Genomic DNA, 22,634 nt, shown 5'->3' with positions numbered 1-22,634 from the left:
TAAAAAATCAAATGGTGAAAGAAAGGCTTTTACGTATACATAAGTTAAATGTCAGTGATCAAGTTAAATGAGAACTCTTTACCTATATACTATATGTGTTTGATTATGATGCCCAAATGTGTTGAAAAACAATTGGAAGACTTGATGAGGAAGTCTTTGTGGGGTGAAGGTGGTGAAAGAAAGGCTTTTAATTTGGTAACATGGGAAAAAGGGTGTACACCTACGAGAGATGGATTTAAAAGGGGTAAAGAAAATAAGATGCATGAACAGTGCACTGTTAACAAAATGGTGGTGGCGACGACGTAAGAACGAAGAAAAATAGTTAAAGTGTATTTAGGAAGAGAAGTATGGAGTGGCCAAAAGAATGAATAGAAAGGGTATTTTTCCAATGTGGAAATGTATTTTAGCATATAGAGATTTTTTCTTAAGAAATGTGAGTGTATTAGTGGGAAAGGAAAATAGAACAAGATTTTGGAAGCGTGAGTGGATTGGTGATAGGCTTTTAAAGATTCAATTTAGGACACTAATTGAAAAGGTGGCTCAAAAGAATGTGACAGCGGAGGAGTATGTTCAAGGAAGTGGATTCAAGACTAAATCGAGTGTAAAATGTAAAGATAATAGACAACAAATAATGTTATTGACGAATACCTGAGATGTTTGCAGGTTCTGCAGCAGCACTGAAAAGAGAACCATCTAGGAAGTTTTTTCAGTTAAATCAGCATATGAAGTCCTTTTTTATGACATAAAAAAATATAATATGAAAGGCCTTGCTGGTGTAGGGTTCTCGTGAACCCCTAGCTTGCATAACCATGAATCCCAAATACCGAGATTCCACCCAAAATCGTATGCATGATTAATTAAATGCGAAGTAGATGAATACAACTATAAATCGAGTGCGAGAAATAAAGAAAATATAAAAAAACACACCACAGCAACGCACGATTTACGCGGTTCATTCCATAGGGCTACATCCACGGCCTCGGCAACTAGAAATCCACTATCACAATGAATGTTACAGTTTTGGATTACAAAGAGATAATATATATCTCTAAACATCGGTAAATGACCATCACCGATCTTCCCTTCTAAACCTGCTCTTCCGACCGAGCAATACCATCAACATCTTCTTTCCCATCGCAATACCGCTACTGAAAAGATAACCACGAGAGCAACATAGAGATTTTCTCTTTCTAGAAGTGAAAATTAACCAATCCAAAACTCATAGGAATACCTCCCCTCTCAGAGGCCATATCTCTCTCTCTCTCTTTGAAACTCATCTCCATATTGGAGATCAATTTCCATAACCTCCAACGGGATGACCCTCAAAAAATGGGTATTATGTCCTCCTTCACTCTCTTATAAGGATATCACTTTCTTGCTTCCCAAAAAAGTGATTTTTTTATTTCCCATAATACCCTAATCTTTAAAAGAAAATATTAGTATGGTGATTTAGCTATCACCAAACCCAACAGCTAGAGTATGGAAGTTACCAATCCCTAACAAGGTTAGAAGTTAGATATACTAATAGCCCACCCAATCCATCTGAAAATCTTGGTTCAAAGACTTCGCCAATGGATACGAGACCTTTTTTCTTTGCATTTATTGTGTTTTTTTCTCCATGAGCATCAGAATTTACTACAATTTCAAAGAAATGTAGTTCTGTTTTTTCAAGAGAGAATCAAAGATTTACGTGGTTAATGTCAATAAAAAAGATTCTTACTATTTATGTATTGATGAAAGGGGAAAAATATTAACCAACATTCGTCTATTGTGTAAAGAAAGTGGGGAATCTAATGATCATCTTTTTAGCATTGTTCGTATGTTGCTTTTATCTATAGAGGGATATTAAACCTTGTAGATATTCGAGTAGCCATTCCTGAAAATGTTGAGGAAATATTTACAAGATGGACAATACAGGGAATTAGTGTGAAAGGAAGAATACTAAGGAAGATTATTAAGGGTGCAGTTGTATAGGAATTTTGGAGAGAAAGAAACAGAAGATGCCATGAGAATGAAGCAATGGAGGGGGTTGAAGTTTGTGAAAAAATTAGAGTGGAGGTTCAGAATGGGTGGCAATAAGTAAGGAGTTTTTGGGCATTAGCAGTGTTGATGTGATGTATAATATGAAGGAAATATGTAGAGAGAGATCAATGGAGATAAAAAGATCATCAATATGGGAAGCACCTAATGAAGGACAGGTAAAGTTGAATTTTGATGCGAGTTCATTTGGTAACCCAGGTCGAACTGGGATTGGGGGTCATATAAGAGACCATGATGGTGTAATGGTAAGGAAATATTATGGCCCTATAGGCATTAAGACAAAAATGAAGCTAAATTGAGATTAGTGTCAGAGGGATTGAAATTGCCTCTACCATACAGACAGATTAGCAAAGAGGGAGTGACTATATTTGAATCTGTTGAAGGTTTTCTTTTAGTTGTTTTTAGAGCTGATTGTAATCTAAGTGGAGGGGAAGTAGTTTGTAATAGGCCTGGAATTTACAAGCAAATCACATAAAAAATAAACAAGACACATACAAAGTAACTGAGAAATTCTCATATGACATTAAAAGCCTGTAAAAAAGGATTTTCAATAGATTTTGGGAAATAAAAGGGAAAATATCATTTAAGAAGTGGAAACCCTTAAAAAATCATTGAGGGGGATTTCAAATTGTACCCAAGTTTCTAAAAGAAAGAGTGAGCCGTTGCAGTAAATTCAAATGCATAATCTTGGACATGAGATTTTTAAGCAATACACAAAAATGCAAAGTTACATGATAGGAACTTAGAAGTTTAATGTGAATAAGAGCAACAAATGTGGTTAAAAGATTTTCATGAAGTTTAAGAAAAATATGGAGAACATATCCGGCAAGGATACTTTTTATAGTATAGTTCTTTTGTAGTTCTAAAAGAAATGAAATTTTTATATTATATTTGGATAGCAAGTCCGTATTATTGGAGTAATGAAAAATATTTTCTAAGTATATGAAACGAAGTTTAGGCCACAAAAGAACCATGAAAACTCCCATAAAATATTGCAATGATTTTCCATAAGTTTCTCGAGAACCGGATTAACATATCATCGGTCAGGATCTAGAATCACTTGAGAATGTGTCAATTCTTGAGCTGATCTTCAATTCAATAGTATATTATATATAATGTTTTGGCTAGAAGGTGTGACCGGGTAATGGGTTGGGTTGGAGAATCGAACCTCCCAAGTGTATCCTTTCATACTTAGATAATTTTTTAAACTTTTTTTAAAACTGAAAAAAAGGATGAGGAAGGAATCAAACCTCCGACCTCCTAGTTAAGAACTAGAAGCCAATCCAATCAAGCTGTTCAATTTATTTTTAATGGTTTAAATTTGTATGCAATACATAATAATTTTTTTTATTTTCTATTTTGTTGGATTGCTGATACAGTCGATCCGAATCATGATTGGTGGGTGTGCATTCTACGTCACTGGTCCATCTTTAAAACCGGTGCAGGAAAAATTGAAAATGAATGGTTAACCAAATATGGGGCTAGAAGTGGTTCAACCAGGCTAACCGGGCAAGTCCCAAGTGGTCAAAACAATCTTAAAAAAAAATAAAAAATAAATAAAAATCTAATAAAATATGAAAAGATTGGAATTTTTGAAATCATGAGCATTTTTAAATTTTTTTTTAAAAAATAAAAAATAAATAAAAATCTAATAAAATATGAAAAGATTGGAATTTTTGAAATCATGAGCATTTTTAAATTTTTTTAAAAACATTGGGAAAACGTAAAAATAAGTATTAATGGCCAAAACAATTTTCAATCTTTACTATAATGATGAAAAAATTAAAAAATGTGTTACAAACAAAATCCTTTATTTTAGAGGATTTTATTTTTATTTTTTAAAATACCCGGCCAAAACCGAACCCCGTAAGTGGCCAGTTAGGATCTAAACGGATGGTTAGAATTTGAACCGCCCGAACATTATTTAGAACACTCGAAGAGATATTGAGCTGGTGCTATAATTTCTGAAAAATGCAGCAACCATCTAACTTCAAATTGGATAGTCAAAATTAATTGTGACCACCTTATGTCTCATTGTTTGCTTTTCCTTCTATTAACAATAGTAACATTTTTTGGACGAATCGTTGCGACATAAAACTGAAGCTCCATACAGTTAACCACAGTAACTGTTAACATTAAAAAAAAAGGGAAAAAGCTAAGCACTAAAGCTTTGCAAGGGAGAGAGACCATGATAGCGATACTTCAGCTCGAGAGAGAGATGCTAGAGAGAGAGAGAGAGAGAGAATGGGTGACACTTTTGCTATTAAGGTGCATGGAATCCCCAAGTTTCCATATAAAAAAAGAGGAAAATTCAGGTCAGGTGAAGACGAGTAGCGACATTCACTCCGTGACATTAGCAGGAGATTTTATAGTATGATTTAGATCCGATGTGTGACATTGAAAACAACCTTAACAATATGTTTGTTTGTTTTGTTCACTTTTAATGTAATGCCACAACATGTACACACATGAGTGACATTGAAACTAATCTTACCACAATGTTTGTTGAAAAAAGTTTATATAGAGCCTCGGCCCTAAACATTCAAATGAGAGCCCATTTCGAAAATGTTTATTATAAGAAGTTGATTTGATGTCCAAATATTTTCAAATTGATCATCTCCCTGAAATCCATCCTAGAGATGCATTTAGGATTTGAAACACATCCATCTTAAGTCATTCTAGAATTCCGCTTAAGATTCATAATTTTGCAACTCAAAAAATCGTGCAGATCTGATGATCTACAAAGAACTAAATTAAACTTTTACGAATCGTCCAAAAAATTCCTTTGAAATAATCTAATTTTAATGTTCACGATCTATCTTTCTGAATTTATGGTTGTGGCGTTCAAAATTATGGACCTGTAAATTTTTTGGTTCAGATTCTATATCTAAGCTAGGGCTTTGGAATGATACTGCATTTAGATAGTTACGTCAGATACACCAAAACTAGGGGTGGCAATGGACCTGAGCCGGGACCTAATGGGTGGACTTGACTCTAGCCCGGGTATGGGTCTAAAAACTAGACTATACGGGTCGGGTCGGGTCCATGTAGACCCGACTCGAATCTGGCCTGGATAATATTGATATTTAAATTAGTGCATCTTGTAATGCATTTTTGGACCGTCAATTTTCAAGATTTTCATAGATCTACTCGATCTATACTATCTTTGAAGCTATAAATTTTATAACTAAAGATGAAAATATAATTCAAGGGTATACAAAACTTTCCAATATTGAAACCATATTTCTTGACAATATTTGAAGGCAGGCTCTAATTTAATTGTTTAGAGTCTCGGCTCTATACAAACAACACCCATATATTTAACAAATTTATGAAATATAATTGAATATATAGATATTTTGATTTTTGGGTTGGGTCCAATCAAGTCTGGTCGGGGTCCAGATCCCACATTATATTTTCAGGTCCGGGTCCGAGTCCGAGTCCAGATCCCATAATATTTTTTCTAGTTCAAGACCTGGTCCGGCCTGAGCCACACCCGACCTGACCCGACCCCTTGCCACCCCTGTACTGAAACCCCATCTATTTAAGTACATGTCATTATATTTGTCACTAGAACAAGTGAGCATCTTTATGCATTATGTCGTTTTATTTCTTATTTTTCTAAGAAGTGCTCATGTTTAACCAGCATACCTACAAATAAATAAGCAGCCACCAACACTGCTTTTGATTGCTTTCCACTTTCAACTATCAATTAAGTTGAGATGTGGGGTTTATGTCAAAAGATTAGACCCTCCAACTGTCACCACCATATTAACTTAATTTCTTTTCATTAGAATTTCTGTTTTGAATATGAGAAAATTATTTTCGGTTTAATTTTGTTGTCTTAGTGGGTGACATGAGCCATCAGATTTATGGGAAAGTACAGATTCCACTGGATTGGCGTGTTGCACATGACACACAATGAGGCTATCCACCATCCGTTCCCGATGATGGACGGGGGATATCCATAATATGTCATAAACGGGGGATATCCATAATATGTCATAAACATGGATATTTGCCTTCTTGCCTTCTTGCCTTCTTGAGGCCATTGTCTATTTTCTTTGCAAGTAACCTATGTCGAAAAAGGATTGTATACTATAAGACTATTTTTGTGTGATAGAAGAAATTCATGATCATTTCGAACCATCAAACACGAAGTCAAGGAAGACTATTTTTGTGTGATACAAGAAATTCATGATCATTTCGAACCATCAAACACGAAATCAAAGAGATACAAGTATCTCATAAAGTTTGATAAAAAAAAAAAATCCGTTTTTTTTCAAGCTCCATAAAAAGCCCTTCTTTGCAGTTTCAGGTCTAATGATTAAGAGGCTTGTACCAAAATATAAGTGATATTATCATATAATTTCCCTGGTGGAATTGGCCAACATAACCAAGGTAGTTTACTTTGCATTAATAATTATTTTTAGGATTTTATGTTTTACGTTATGATATTTTACATGAGATGGTTATAAGTAATTATGACTTTTTTGTACTAAAAATAAATAATCTCATTATATGTCATCTCAAAATAAAAAAATGGCGAAAATTAAAATAAAATAAGGGGCACAATGGTTATTTGAAGGATATAAGGGCAGCTGAAGGGTCTTAGCAATTTTAATATTTTTATCATATTTAAAAGATTAAAAAAAAAAAGAAAAAAAAGTAAGTTGGTGGGGTTAGGCATAAGTAGGTTTTGAAACCCCGCGCTCTCAAATTCAAGAGAAAGAGCCAAGCCTTAATCATAGCTGCGGGTGACCCACTTTATTTGATTTGATGGTCTAGATTTTCCGTGTTCTAAAAATATCTAAAGACACCAACCGTCCATTTTGAAACCCTAGGTTTTTCGTGCGTTATAGGTCATCAACTCAAGGGAGTGTTTCAAAAATTAGAATCGGGCTCGGGCCAGATGCTCATCCAATTCGGCCCATCGAGCCATATTCAACAAAGAAGCTATATGAAAAAGGTTAAAGTTTCGGAGAATCTTATTTTTTTGTTCTTTTTTGTGAATGTTACGAAATTTTGAGAGAATTGGGACGATTCTAGTGTTCCTGGAACCGAAATTGTCTTGCTCCCGATCCCAAGCCCACTCGGGTCAATATTTGAACTAGTGTTAGATTGACTCAGGCCAGTTACCGGACCATGAGCCAGGTCTGGGTAAACTAAACCAACCCAAGTAACCGACCCAAGTCGGGCAGGTCCCAACTAGGCCAAAAACTTGTTTAAACAATATAAAATACAAAAAATCCTAAAAAAGTATGAAAATTATGTTTAAAATAAAATTAAACAAAATACATCGACATATAATTAAAAACAGAAATGAGAAATTTTTTTTTGAAAAATCAATTCGTGACCAGAGATATTTTAAAAATAATCCAAATAAAGAAAAATGTAAAAACAAAAGTATTAATAGCCCAAAACACTTTCTAATCTTTAGAAAAAAAAAAATATATTACATATTAATTTTTTTATATTTTAAAATTCTAATAATTTTTTTGAATTTTTTTTAAGTCCCCGGATTGACTACCAAAATCAGCCAAAACCGGATCCGCCCTGTGGGCATATCTAGTAAACCCAGCCACGTCCGGGTCAACCCAGCCGGTTAGAACATTGAGTTGAACTACTCAATCTAATAAATCCAACTCTAAATGGCGATCCAAATCTTCTTAAATGCATACGCGTGAGAAGAGCCAAAGTGCAGTCGTAAAGCGTGGGTTTTTCCACTAGGGTTTTGAAGGGGGTGTGGAAATTAGGGCAAGCAGGTCCACCCAAAAGAGGTTATGACCCAAGGCCACCTCCTCTTCTCATGCCGTGATTGAAGAGGAAGCCTTCAGACTGAAGCCACAAGCCAACAACCTTCCCATTGGAAAGTCTAGCAAAAGATCCCCTCACTATTTTCAAATTACCCCCAGCTCTTTATAATGACCCAATGGCCACTTCCCTTTCCTATCACTTACTAAAACATGAAAATTTGCCCTAAATTCTTAATAATTAGGAAAGCATAATACGTCCCATATAAAATGTTTATTCTAAATATTTAAAATAAAGGAGTCTTTTAGAGGAGCATTACAACTATTTACAATAGGCAAAAGTTTTTATAGAGCCTAGGTTCTAAACAATCAAATTAGAGCCTACCTCAAAAATTTCACTAGAAGAATTTGTTTTGATATCCAAATATCATCAAATTGATCATCTTGATATCAAGGTGCTTGGACATGCGAAAAAAATGGATGTCAAGTTTTGGAAATAGTGATCGTGTAACGCATTTTTTTCCCGTCAATTTTCAAGATTTTCCAAGTTTTTATAGATATACACTATTTTTGAAGTTTTAAATTTTATAATTAAAAATAAAAATATATTTTAAGACTATTACAAAAATTTCTAATATTAAAACCATATTTCTTGACACTATTTGAAGGTAGGCTCAAATTTGATTGTTTAGAGCCTCAGCTCTATACAAACTACACCCTTTACAATATAGGGCCAGCTTTTACACCCTATTTTCTGGATTTGTAGCATAGTATGCTGCATTTTTAGGGAAAATATTTACATAAAGTTGTAATTTCATACTATTCAAGTAAAAAGGGGTATCTAAAAAATCCTCTAAAAGAGAATCCTCTAAAAGAGAGTGCTGTGACATTGGAGAAAATTCTCAAAAGGAGAGTGCTATGGCAGTGGAGAATCATCCAGTCGATCATCTCAACCTTGAAATGTATGGATATGAAGAAACAAATAAATTTTGAAGTCCTAAATATAGTATACCTTGTAACAAGTTACATACACCATCTATTTTCAAGTATTTATAGATCTACTTGATCCATACCATTTTTTTAATTTTAAATTTCATAACTAGAGATAAAAATAGATTTTGAAGCCATCATAAGATTTCTAACCCAAAAATTTTATCTCCAAGAAAATTTTAGATGTGCGTCTTGCTTCTAATGTAAAAGAACGCACCTTATATAAACATCACCCTTTATATTCACTCATGCACCTGATTCTAAATCGTGTGATTGTATGTATACCATTGATTAGACTCAAAAATTCCAAAAGCACTTTCTCAAACTTTGTAATACACCTTAAGCCATCTAACCATCTAATTTGACATCTAGTGGTTGAGAGTAATTGTGACCTTATAACATTAATAAACGGTGTTATAGTACACAATCCGTCATATGCTCATTAAATTTATTCATGTTCTATTTGGGTTCTCATGTTCTTTACATTGCTTGCTACTTCTATAAAATAATATTATTATGGTCAGCCATGTGGTAATCCTCATAATGAAAACTTCAGCCACAGTATTCACGTGAAGAAAATTTGGAATTTAGGGGCATGCATGCCATTTCTGGCCTTTGTGAGGACATTATAAGACCTCATTCCAAAAGATTCCAATATGTTTCACAAGTCTAAAGACTTCTCCACTAACCTCTCTCTTTTGGCAGCTTATATAAAGGCAAAAGACCACCTCCTTTCCATATGCATCCACCACCCTTACCACCACCGCCGCCGCCGCCACCACCACCACCACCACCACCACCACCACCACCACCACCACCACCAATCTCTTTCAATATTCCGCACTACCACTACAACTATTGCACCACCATCACCACCACCAATCTCTTTCAATATTCCACACCGCCACCACAACTATTGCACCACCATCACCATCACTAGTAAGGTCACTTTTAAGCTTTTTGCCTATACAAAGCTTTAGGCCCACTCTTAGTCCTCCACCACCACCACCACCACCACCACCACCACCACCATTATACGAATACCTTTACTGCTGATCAGTATATCTTAACGACCACCATTGTCCTGTCCCTCTCATGTTTGATCCATGGACTGGTTCTCGTGGCTGTCGAGGACAGGGCTCGAGCCCTCACTAGTCTATGAGTATGGCCTTGCATTTGCTCACAACGAGCTTGAGGAAGATGACATCGTCTACTTGAACCATGATATCCTCCAAAGCATGGGCATCTCCATAGCCAAGCATAGGCTCGAGATCCTCAAGCTCGTGAAGAGAGAAAGAGGAGGGAGGCCACTCCCTATCTCTAGGCTCTTTGCTGCCATAAAGAAGACCAAGAGGTGCATCACCAAGTATATTCATGCATGGCTCCATAGCAATGACTCTGCTCTTGTGGTAGTGCCAGGGCCTAAGTATGGTAATAAAAAGGAAAACTGGAAGGTAGGCTCATTGTCAAGAAAAAACAGAGGTTTGCTTCTTTTGAAGCCGGGGAGATTGCTTCTCACCGATGGAGGCAGACCTAAGGCCTTGAAAATGGCTACCCCTGATTATGCCAAAAGCCCTTCAATATATGAAAGTTGCGATGAATTTGCGGGAGATGATCCTCGTAAGTCTCACGCAGTTGAAGAGATTCGATGGGCTTCAATGTTTCGAGACCTGAAACCAACTTGAACATTATTCAATTTACCTCAAGAAAAGGGAAAGTGTACTAGACACTGATGGTGTATGGCAAGCATTAAACTGGAGGAGGAATTCACTGTCCATTCATGATGATAGATGATGGAGTTGAACAGTAGTGGTCTCACATTCACTAAGGTGCATTAATCTCCACCATCTATCACTGAGTGGATGGAGGATGCTTCTTTGGAGCACAATATGTTGTATATATTGGTTTATGGTACATACTATCCCAAAAAAACAAACTCTTGATATTCAGCAAAAGAGAAAAAGAAGACATTGAGGTATACCAGCACTGTGTGGCTTGTGATTGTTTTTGATTAAATATCTTTATTTAATACTTGGGTCATAGGGTGTCCCACTTTACACAGCGGAGGCCAAGCTTTAATTATGATTTGATCCACTTGCTTTTGTAATTTTACATTTCTGTTGTGGTTTAACTATTATGTAAGAGCTGGGTTATGATTGAGACGATTGTAATATGGATGGTAGATTAGAGTCAACTACTGTCGGATTTCCATCTGTCCTTAGTGGGGTTTTGGTCTGTCCTCTTTTAATTTTAAATACAACTAGATTTTAGATGTAATATCTCAGGCAACAGATGCTTATGTATACCAAATACAAGGATGTGTGGTCCCTAACCAAGTCTTAAACCGATTATACAACTGCCTGTGCATTATTACCTCTACTTAAACTAAAACAGGGCTGCATTCTCATCAAGAAGAAAAGAAGAGAAGAGATGGGGGTGTTCATCTTTCATACTCTTCTGAATTTGTTCTCTTTGAACAAGCTTGCGGGTTAAATATACATTTCATGACAAACTTTATTCCACTTCTTTTCCATTCTATACCTTCTCCCACATTCATTGACTCCAATTTTCTGCTAGCCCCCAACTACTATTCTAGGTACAAATGGATAAAAAATAGGGATATGGTAAAAGATATATTGGGATCAGAACCTGCAACCAATAGTTTGGCCAAGGAGCTCCCTACTACTAAGCTTTGGGTACAATCACCCTTCTTTCCATTGTAATTCCCACTTAGCAGAGGATTCCTTTCTGATACTTTGTTTTGCTCTTTCAACGTAAGCATACGGTGATCATGACCTTTTTGCTCTTTTATAATCTACTACTATTTATATAAAATGAAACCTCTATCATGGTTGACTTTATTTCTTTTTTTAGATCTCAATGAAGGAAAGCAGGAATCCTTGTCATCCACAGAAAGGATTTAAAAAATGGACTCATTTTGTGACTAGATGCAAACCGCATTTTCCAACTTGAAGACCAAACTTGCCACAGTGAAAAAGAAACATGAAAAAGCAAACTCAGTATATCCCTAAAACCAATGGATTCCCTGTCAAGGTGAAGATGCAGTTTCCAAGCAAAACTTGCCCTTAATTCCCCAGTTTCTTCGAATGATTTCAAAAGGATTTGATAACCTCAATTCACCGGTACTGGAAGAATGCATAATATATACCCGACATAGAAAGGCATGCAAAGTACCACTTTCACAAACAAATATTGATCACAGCATATCTCAATAGATTATCTCTGAAATTACATTGTGAGAAGAAGTATGAAATCCTCAAAGCTGACAGTATCTATAGCTCTATACCATGACATTTACTTATCAAATTCCCGTGGGACTCTAAATAAAAAATGTAGCCCTCTCAGCCAGTACTGGAAGGCACATTGCTACCCTCAAAATATCTCCATTCTCAAAGGCATCAGTTGGTAAAGGGTTGAAACCAAAATCTGCATTCTACTCTAAATTACTGCCCATAAACCAAAACGATTATAATCATAGACATCTTCAATAAGGGAAGAACAAGGGAAGCAGCACTCTAACATTACTGTTCATAAACCAACTGACAAGAACCCCATGTAACTTCTGCAAGACATAATATATAGCTCAACCAAATATGTGAAATGCAGTCGACCAAACCCCTCCATATCAACGGTCTGGGTTTCTAGGTATTCGAAATGAACCTCCAGAATACAGCATCTGGTAAACGGGCCTCAGTCTTAATGTCAAAATGACACTAAAGAAAGAACCCAAAAAGCAAACCCCTGATAGAACAAAGAAAGTTAGCCTGAAGCAGTTTGGACCCAAGCAAGAGCTACTACTTGAACCAAGAAGGAAACCTCCAATCTGCTTTGCCGCTTCCTTGTCATACACATACCCTGCAAGACCTCCCGAGAAAATAAGGGCACCGAGAGGATTGCCCAAGCACATGAAAGCATATATCACACCAAAATGCTTCAATCCAAAAAGCTCAGAAGAGGTGGGCACCATGATAGAGAATTGGACCCCATAACATATGCCTAACAATGCTGTTGCAGCATATAGAGTGCCTGGAAGGGCGGAAGCGTACATGAGGTAGGAGAATGCCATGATTATCTGTGTAAGTGTCATCCACAAGGGACGAGGAGTCATTTTGGACCTGAATGGGGCAAGGCCACATATACAAATAAGTACAGTTAAAATTGACCTAATAAAGTGTATAAGGAAAGTCTATTATAATTCTTGGCTACAGAAAAAGCATTGATAAAAAAAAAAATATGCTGGGCCAAGTCAGGCCACACCCAGGTCAACATGGAGTGGAACCCTAGCCACTCCAGAGGCAAAAGCCCATAAAGGACAGGCCTCCCAACCTCAGGTTCCCCCTTTGTCATTTCCCAATAGAATCAACCAAGTCAGACCTCCGACTAGGTCGACTCTAGGGCCGCCTCGGGTTCATCAGCGTCATGAGTCCGAGCCCAAGTAATTGTTTTTAGTCGCCATGAAAAAGTAGCTCATTTGTGTCATCACCATTCGTGGAAATGATGGATGGTGACAGAGAGAGTGCCGGACACACAACGTGAATGATGGATCCAGTATCTCCATAAACAACATCATTTCATTGCATGGTGATGAACCCCAGACTATTTTATCAACAGGCTAACAGACACTAGTCACTGCCCAATAATTAATTAGTAATAGCATAGATATCGCCTAAAAAAGAGGGGGAAACTTGAATTAGTAGTTCCCAGTTACTAGCAATAGTAAGATATTGCACAAGACATGGATTTGATAGGACACCCCTAGTAGGGATCACACTCAAGTGCTCCCCCCTTTAGTGAAAAGAGGTATAAGGCTGTTTAGAATACTTTCTCAGAAGAAAGCCATGAATCACCCATATGAATAGGGTGTCTTAAGTTGGGACCAAGAACAAAGTCAAGAATCACCCATACAGATAGGGTGCTTTAAGTTGGGTTCACATCAGTGTTTAGGAATTTGCCATGGGCAAGGTACTTGGCCCTGGCCCGAGGTGAATTACTTAGGTGAGTCCAAGTTGAATAGCCAGAGCGCTGTACAGGGACAAAAGCCCTAGAAAAAACAAGAAAGATGTGACAAATAAAATAAAGTTAGTAAAAGTTAAATAAAACCAAAAGTAACCCTCAAATGTTCAAATAAGCTTAAAAAAAAACAAAGTATAGAAAAAATAGATTTTAAAAAATTTTGATTTATAGTTGGGGAGATTTTAAAAAAATCCAAAACAAGGAAAATATAAAAATAGGGATTATGGCAAAAAAAAAGGCCAATCTTTTCCAAAAACATCCAAATTATATATAAAGAATTATAAAACAATACCACATTGTTTTTTTTTACTATTTTTTATTTTTTTGAAAAAAAACTTATGTACCCCAAAATGTAGATACAACTCAGTGCAACTCGAACTCGGTTGAGTCCCATAACACTGGTTGACACCCTGAATAACTATTGAGTCAGCACAATGAATGTCGCCGAAAAAAATGAAACCATCTCCACCCACCCAAAAGTATGTTCACTAGAGGGTGAAGATGCTTTTCTGAGTCCAAAACTTTGGGACCAGCAATAATAACTTGAAACATAATAAAACTGTCAAAGCCATAGAAGAAACCAAACTTTTATCAAAATATAAATACAATTTACTAGGTGTATTCTTACTTAACAAAATGTTCAGAAACCATGCCTCCACCGAGACGGCCGATGAAATTGCAGAAGCTAAAGAGTGATAAAAGGATTGTGGTGTCCTCTACACCTGCTGCAATCCCAATTTGCGCCAGGTTGTTAAGAACTGTGATACCAGAGCCAGACCCAAGAAAATAGACGACAAAGAGAAGCCAAAAGTCAGCCTTGATCAAAGCTTCATGAAATTTAAAATCTTCCCCTCTTTTGGGTCTTTTCTTCTTCTTGACAGCTCCTTCTCCTTCAGCCAAAAGTATATTAACATCAACAATTTCTTCATCATCCAAAATGTTCCTAGTTGACAGAGAAACATGAAGTGTTGGCTCTGATTCCTCCAAGTCGTTACCACTTGTGGACTCTTCTGCCACCGAAGTCTCTCTCTGTCCAGTATTGCTCCCACTGATAAAAGGCTCTTGAGCAGGAGAGAGAATGCCACTAGACCTTTTGACTTTATTGGGGTATAATGTCATTTTCAGGGGTACAGCCAATGGTGCAAGTAGTAAGAGAACCATTACACCAAGAAAAACCTTGGAAATGGTCGCGTTTACATTAAGAACATCATTTATTATTGTTGTAGTGAGAAGATAAATGCCTAATAGAACACTGGCAATCTGGGTGAATAGGAAATGGCCATGCTCGGATGAGTCATCTCCTGCTGCAGGTGTACAAGGCCTAACAAAATACATTACAAGAATGCATAGAGCAGGAATTCCCAGAGTGAGAACCAATAAGAGCTTTTCAGAGGAATTATTAAGAACTCCTGAATAAATTTCCGTATAGACAGCAGCACTAAGTCCCACATAGCCCTTCAGGATGCCAGCCACTGCACCCCTGCTTAAGGGGAAGTTCCTCATGTTAGTCACAAGCGCACTTGTGCCAAACCAGGCACTGCTATTAGTGGCGATGCATGATGCAAGCCATAACTGCAACATAAAAAATGACCATCACAATATCAGCACAATTCACAACATGAAAACACAAACAATAGAAATCATAGTTTGAAACTAATGAAATGTCGGTAAGTTTTCTTATCACAGGAAATATTTCATTAAGGGAAATTATATCATAGTCTGACAGAGTAGGGGAAACCATAGTTCAGTGGGTCAGTACCATCTCATGAAATTATAAGTGGTGATGGAGAGAGGGACATGGCCCAACAGTGGATCTCACTGTCTCCATCACATTCCATCATTTTCTTTTTTTGAAATTGTCCCCTTCCATCTTTTTTTTTTTTTTTTTGATGCTGAATTGTCCCCTTCCATCGGTATAAGGGGCTAATGATTCCAATGGCCTAGTCTGTAGGACTTCCCATCCAGTAAAGTGAGAGGTGCGAGATGCAATAAATGTGCATATAACAAAGTCCACATGGACGTTCTGCTGAGTTAAATAGAGAAGAAATTGCATGGGTAACTTTCATGTAATGCCTTGTCCATTAGCACATAGACAGGGGGTAGTTACTGCATTTCTCATGTATTGGTCGCAAACTGTTAGCAACAAATATGAAGGAAGATATAATTCCATGATTCAAAAGTATGATGTTTGGTTTTTTACTTTTTATTTTAGATGTTTCACTTCCCGAGGAAAAGTAAGATGGCATGCAAACAAATGTTTTTTGTAAAATACAAATAAGAAAAAAGGAACATAGTCTTTAATTTGGGAAGAAGTACAATATTTTTTATTTTTTATTCTTTAATGCCCCCAAAAAGACAATAAAGTAATATCAATGTTATTTGCCAAAAAAATAATAAAGTAGTAAAAAAGAAGATGGATATCCTAAATTAATCTATTATAATTGGAAAACCCCTTTGTGACTAAAATAAAGCTAGCAAACTCAGCCCTCCAAATGAAATGAGAGGCAGAACTTAAAGGAGAAAGCCTATGAAGCATGCTTGACTGACACCCCAGAGTGTAAGGACCTTAGCTGGACAAAGAAGCCATTGAAAACAATAGGTATAAATGTTAAGCGACAAATTAATATCTTGATAAGTGTGAGAACTAATTCAAAAACCTTCTTATGGAACCCATCATATTCACTCGCTAAGAATGTAGAAGCACATGAGAAAAGGTATGGAGAACACTTGGGCTTGGTCACGCTTTGGATATTCCAAGTTTTTTGAGGGTTAAAGAACCCATCATACTCACTCGCTAAGAATGTAGAAGCACATGAGAAAGGGTATGGAGAACACTTGCGCTTGGTCATGCTTTGGATATTCTAAGTTTTTCAAGAGTTATCAGAGGGCAGGGTACATATATACAAATGTATCTTTTTTCCTTTTCTAAGTTATATTTTTCTTTTGGATTTGTGATTTGCTTTCGTTTCACTGTGTTAAAAGCATACATAAATACGCAAATAAATGTTATTATCCATAATCTACGTAATGTGCATCTTTACAAGTACATTTATTGAAACCGTATCATTCATTACTAAGGATCATATCACGAATTTTGGTTATAAACTCAACACCTTGTATGACTTCAAAGACACTTCTGTCTCTCGGGTGCGACAATAGTTTTTTGGTTCTTTATCCCCTTGGAAATCTGTACATTTTAAACATTTATACTGACCACTTTTGTCTCACTATAGGCATGCACCTGGATCTGGTCCATCCAGTACTGACCAAGCTCAGACATGACCAAGCTCAGACATTACAGTCATTCGAATCAACAAACATTTACTAATCCCCCAATAAAGTATCTCTAGAGTCGGCCGAAGTAGGCTTCTTGGCTGTCATGGCTGTTTTGTTTCTTATTCTTGCTTGTCCCAGTCTCTTTGGTGACATCCAATAAAATTGGAAAGAAGCTGTCTCCTTCCTTTGGGGCATTTCTCACTTCTATAACATCCCTTTTACATACTCTGAGATTGCTTTCAAGCTTGATAGCAACAGACACTAAAGGAAGACAATGATATATCTAATGTGATTATATTGGAAAAACTCATGAGTACTCATCCCAGCATCCTCGTCTATTGTAGGCCAACATTCAGAAGGCATTACATGAGCTTAAACAAACCCCTCAATCTGAAAGATTTTGGATGCAGTCATTGCTTCGGGGTTAATGTTATGTGTTGATTATTACATATTTGCAAAACTTATGTGCAAAGCCAAATTCATGCCTCAACTTTCCAAGCTTTCTTGGACACTCCCTGGTTTACCATGGACAAATTCCTGCATCATGCTGTCTGCTACGGTTTGGGTCGCTTGGAAGGAAAGGAACTATCAGATAGTCAAAGGCAGAGAAGGATTGTATTAAAGCCTTGGTCATTTTTTGGGCAATAAATAAAAAATTACTAAAAAGCTATTGCACCACTGATTTTCTGCAAAATGGGGATTCCTTACTCAAGACAAGCCCCTCAAGATATATCAATCCTCCCTATGGAGGACACCAGATGAAGGGTCCATCAATCATAACTTTGACGGCTGCTCCCTCAGTAATCGCCATGGTGGCCTTTATCGTTATCTTTAAGGGAACACACTTCTCTCTTTCTTGGGTTTCATTCCTCGCACTGACTCGACTATAGCTGAGACTGTTGCTCTTGTGCAGGCATCAACAGATACTGTCCAAGTGGGCTCTTTCCTAATAGTAGAAGGGGATTCCAAGAATGCCATCTCATGGGCATCAATATCTTGTCCTTGCTCTTGGTGTATAGAACATCTTAGAAAAACATGATGAAAGGCCAATGCTCAAGCTGATTTGCTGGGTAAAGATGGTGCTGCAGCAGTGAGCTCTTCTGGGACCGTTTTGAATTTTTTTTATCAATGGTTCCTTTTATGTTTTCCTTTTTTGCCTTGTTATTCAGTCCCCATTTTTGATGTATAGTGGCCTCCTATATACACGATTAAGGATATCATTTTTGTTGTATGGAGCGGGACACCTTGTGAACCAATGTAAACAATTTACCTAATACAGAAGTTGACCTTTGCTTTAAAACAAAAAAAAAAAACAGAAAAGTAGAAAAAAAAAAGGCACCACTCTGGAGGGCTATATTTTTCATTAATGTGGACAATATAATTATCCTTTGTGATGAACATTACAACATCAATTTCATATTAATAATATTTCTCTACAATTGAGGACGCAAGCCTTTTTAGTTTTCAATTGAGGGTGCATTCTTCTGCAGAAGAAATACATCTTAGTCTTAGAATAAATACACTTGGCTAACATTTCGCATGTCATTCTCATGAATAAGAATACAGTGGACCTTCCAAGCAACATAAATCTAACAAAGCATATGGGTTAAAATCATGTTTTGACCAAAATTACATAGGTAACTAGTTGATTTGCAGTTTTTTACATCTGACTTTGATTCAGCAGACATCATACATGCAGTTCATGGTCATACCTTAGCAAACTTCTGAAGCAGAATCTACAAAATTATTCAGTATATACATCAATCCCAGGAAGTGGACAGCTCAAGTTATCTACTCCCTTAACTTGATAATATATCTAGTTGTCATCAGTGCCTATCTGTTTGAAAACAAGGATGGTGTCAGGGATTTGCCAGGGTCCCGACTTCGAGTCAGCCACTAACTTGGCCGAGCAGAGTGTCCATAGATAAATTAGACGGGGGGTGTCACTTGGAGGGACTTGCCTGAGTTTCGGAGTTTTTCATATGGATCCCGCACTCTGCCCTGTCCAAGTGACTCAGGAGAGTCCAAGTCCGAGTCACCGATTTTTAAATCAATGGTGATTAGGTAGGTTTTCCTAGCACTGGGAGATTAGTAACTGGATGCTATAGTTTCCTAAACTACTCTAATATATCATTGAAGAACAAGAACAGGCGAACAGCCACTATTTCTAATCTGAGCTAGAGTATCAGGTTATGGCATCTGTTTGCTAAGATGTTTTAGATCAAGAATCATCTCCAAGACATGGGCTACAGTTCACCTTTTCATACAAACAATCTGATTTCTATTTTGACTGCCTCAAACCATAATTTTTATGGACAACAGATAATAAGACAGATTATGTGATTCTGAGTGAGGTAACTAGGGGATATAACCTCACAAAGAGAATAAAAGGAGAGAGAGAGAGAGAGATGAAGGAAAAGAGGGCAAAAAGTGGAAAGTGATTACGATAGAAAAAATATTCCCTATCAATATAGAAAAAAACAGATTCGGCGGCCTAGGCGGGCGCCTAGTTCACTAGCCAGCCCGTCTAGGAAAGTTAGGGGTCTAGGCCGCAAGGAAGCTGTCCAAAGGGGTTTGGTTGCTCAAATGATCTTAGAAACTATAGTTTTCTAGAATTACTAGTAAAACACATTATCTAAGTCCCCGATACACCATATTTCATACATATATCAAATACGAACTTGCCACTGAATTACTTAGAGTCTAAAATTCCAAAAAAAAAAAAAAGGAACAATATGGGGCACACATCCAAATATAAACTCAAAATAAAATACAAGAACAAAATCCAAACAAAAAAAGAAAGGCACATTACCGGTCCTTTTTCAATCAAGAATATGGACCCCAAATACAATCCCAAACTTGAAATAATGTACAAGAATAAAAAACTCTAAACCAAAAAATAATTTACAAGAATAAAAAACACTAAACCAAACATTTATAAATATCATATAAATTAAAATATATGAACCTTTTAATATGCACTAGATCTTGGCTCGAATCAATGACCGGTGAGAGCCAAAAGTCTTCTTTCACAACCAATAGACCCACAAAAAGTATCAGGTTGATTACTTTCCGATTTCGCAATAAAAATTGAAGACTGCATCATTTGACATATGAATACAGCACCATCATGATCAAGATCAACATGCTCTTATCATGTATTTTCAACAATTTCAACAACAGGAAATCGCTAGTACTTCTTACTAACAAGGTTGCCCTAATCCACATGGCTTTTGGTCGCAAATCACTATTCATTCACCCCTTTGTTGGCAATTTTAGCTACTAATCTTACCACAGTAGAGGATAACATAGTGAAATCATGACAAGATATGAAAAATCAAATCATCCAACAAAAAAACAAGGAATTGTATATCATAAACGCAATTCACAAAACCGATATGCAACCCTACTGCAAATAAGGAGTGTTCAAACATATGAAACTCCAAAACTTCAAATGCATTATAAAATACCAATGATGATAAATCCAAAAGATTAATAAATTTCCAGAAGCTAATTAAGAAAGTCAGGACTCCAGAAATTCAAACATGATATGAATGCTACTTGTTTCAAGTTCACAACATCAAACCACAACACAAGAAATTTCCAGTGATCCCTCATTTTTACATACATAAATGATAACCAAAATTCATGTCTCAAGATTTGGATTGAAAAGAAAAGAAAAGAAATGTATTTTTCAATTGAATAAAAAAAACCAAAGTACCCTAAAGAAAGGAGAAAATTAAAAAAAAAAAAAAAAAAACTGAAATCTTCACATTTGTTCATCCAAAAGAAAAACCCATCTCAGATATCCATCTTACCAGCCAATAAGGCAAAGAAGGGACGGTCTGGGACACTGCAAGCCACAAAACTCCATAACCCAAAAAGCAAGCAATAGTCCCTGTCATCAAAACAGACCATGGTGGAAATTTGTTTAAAGCCATACCAGGAATAATCCCAGCATTCTCACCGATATCATTAGCAACTCCAAGCAGCGTTAACTGCTGCTGATTGTACCCAAGGACAGATTTGAGAGAATGAGAGTAGAGAGGGAAAGTGAATGCATTTCCAGCTGCAATCTCCACCCAAACAGCAGCTCCAAGCCCTACCCATGGTGGCCTGCTCCCCGCTTTGAGCACAACCATGCTTAAACTCACTCCTCTCTCTATGACCCGTTCCAAGCCAATTCAAATCAACCCACCTGTCCTTCTACAACAAGATATGGTAATATGCAGCCATGAACGAGAGAGAGAGAGAGAGAGAGCACAAGAATACAGAGTGACTTCTGGAGAGGTATGTGTATTGGGAGAGAGAAAGTGAGCGGATCAACACTGCAAGGAATATGTTAGAGAGAGAGGGATCCCCAGAACGCAAATTGCGTCAAGAGAGACTGCGAGAACGATTTGTGTTATGATATTTTTGGAGAGAGGATTTTATTAAAGGGCAGGAGAGCAAAAGCGGGGGACAGGGAAAGAGAGAGAAAATCAGGACATGGTTCTTAAGTGCGGGTTTGCATGAATGTGGACTTAACAAGACCGTTGGATTATGGCCTACGTGTCAATTTTTAAGCCTCCTTAAAATAGAGAAAAACTAGCTTAAAATAGAGAAAAACTAAAAAAAAGTTTATATAAGATCATCATTCATCATAACTACGATAGTTAGAGCTTTTTCCTCAACTAATTCAGTAGAATAGCATGTGCATAGCAGCTCCAAAATGATGTCTTTCATTTTATTCTCACCACCAAAAGATAGGCCTCAAATCTTTACTTATAACTTCTTAATTACAAAAAAAAAAGAAAAAAAATTGGGGTCCACCATTCAAATTCTAGTCCTTATTTTGTTTTAGGATCTTATATTCACTATGGCTAAAATATTTCCATTAGGCGATTTGCTAACTATTGACAAAAAATGTGGTGATCCGCTCAGCCACCAAGCGAAGGCGTCATATTTCATGGAGAAAGGGAGGGAATTATGGAAATGTGTTGCCTTCTTTATTTATTGTAATTGTAGTGTGATTTCTTCATCTCATATGTAAAAAATATTAAGCTAGATTTAGGATGGAGCAACCTCTTTTCGATTATTATTTATTAAAAAATAAGGCCCCCATATGTTTTCCCCGGTATCACCTCATTAATATTTTCAAAAGACTGACTCTTAAACTATTTGAAAAAACTGGTAGGGGTCTCCCTTCCGCACTTAATTACTTCAAAAAAAACAAGAAAAAACAATGCCCCCGTATATTATTTTTAAATAGCAAACACGAGAAAGGTACAATACGCTATAAATTTTGTTGCCAAAAGATATATTTTTTGTTGCCAAAATATATCTACTCCCTCAGGAGTAGAATGTGTATTTACTCTCTCGGGTTAAATCTCACCTAAACTTAATTTTATGAACCCAAATTTTAAGGATGTAACCTCTTTAGTCCATAGATTAATTCTAATTTAAAAAAATAATCCTAATTGAGCCCTCTATGTATTTGAAAAAAATGATGCCTCAAAATTGAACGGAGACCATCCAATTTTCAGATGATGTGATAGAAAA

At 36.6% G+C, this 22,634-nt stretch overlaps 2 protein-coding genes across 3 annotated transcripts; one reads left to right on the top strand and one right to left on the bottom strand.

Annotated features, from left to right (window-relative positions):
* The first annotated feature begins 9,520 nt into the window (after positions 1–9,520).
* On the top strand, positions 9,521–10,607 carry LOC18442542 (Sterile alpha motif (SAM) domain-containing protein). Its single transcript, XM_011628086.3, has one exon. It carries the CDS (start codon positions 9,890–9,892, stop codon positions 10,466–10,468), a length of 579 nt encoding a protein of 192 aa, XP_011626388.1. The 5' UTR covers positions 9,521–9,889; the 3' UTR covers positions 10,469–10,607.
* Positions 10,608–11,981: 1,374 nt separating this feature from the next.
* Positions 11,982–21,479, bottom strand: LOC18442541 (Major facilitator superfamily protein). Of its 2 annotated transcripts, XM_088855744.1 has the most exons (4): positions 20,912–21,479; positions 14,446–15,389; positions 13,757–13,845; positions 11,982–12,919 (listed from the first exon to the last, which is right to left on the bottom strand). In XM_088855744.1, exons 1-4 carry the CDS (start codon positions 21,233–21,235, stop codon positions 12,909–12,911), a joined length of 1,368 nt encoding a protein of 455 aa, XP_088711870.1. In that variant the 5' UTR covers positions 21,236–21,479; the 3' UTR covers positions 11,982–12,908. The 2 variants fall into 2 exon arrangements, with proteins under 2 accessions (XP_088711870.1, XP_006852818.2); XM_006852756.4 differs by lacking the exon at positions 13,757–13,845.
* Between the last annotated feature and the right edge of the window lie 1,155 nt (positions 21,480–22,634).

This window comes from Amborella trichopoda, chromosome 13, assembly GCF_054954075.1.
Source record: "Amborella trichopoda isolate Santa Cruz 75 chromosome 13, AtrichopodaSantaCruz75HAP2 v2.0, whole genome shotgun sequence".
NCBI lineage: Eukaryota > Viridiplantae > Streptophyta > Magnoliopsida > Amborellales > Amborellaceae > Amborella > Amborella trichopoda.
This window is presented reverse-complemented; position numbering and strand designations above follow the sequence as displayed.

What these genes read in the sequence shown, in the direction of transcription:
- LOC18442542 (XM_011628086.3), top strand. Translation starts at nt 9,890, where the DNA reads ATGGACTGGTTCTCGTGGCTGTCGAGGACAGGGCTCGAGCCCTCACTA.
- LOC18442541 (XM_006852756.4), bottom strand. Translation starts at nt 21,235, where the DNA reads ATGGTTGTGCTCAAAGCGGGGAGCAGGCCACCATGGGTAGGGCTTGGA. An exon ending in CTTCTTTGCCTTATTGGCTG is followed by an intron (nt 15,390 to 20,911) that starts GTAAGATGGATA and finishes TTTATGTTGCAG; the next exon opens with TTATGGCTTGCATCATGCAT. An exon ending in GTTTCTGAACATTTTGTTAA is followed by an intron (nt 12,920 to 14,445) that starts GTAAGAATACAC and finishes TGCCCCATTCAG; the next exon opens with GTCCAAAATGACTCCTCGTC.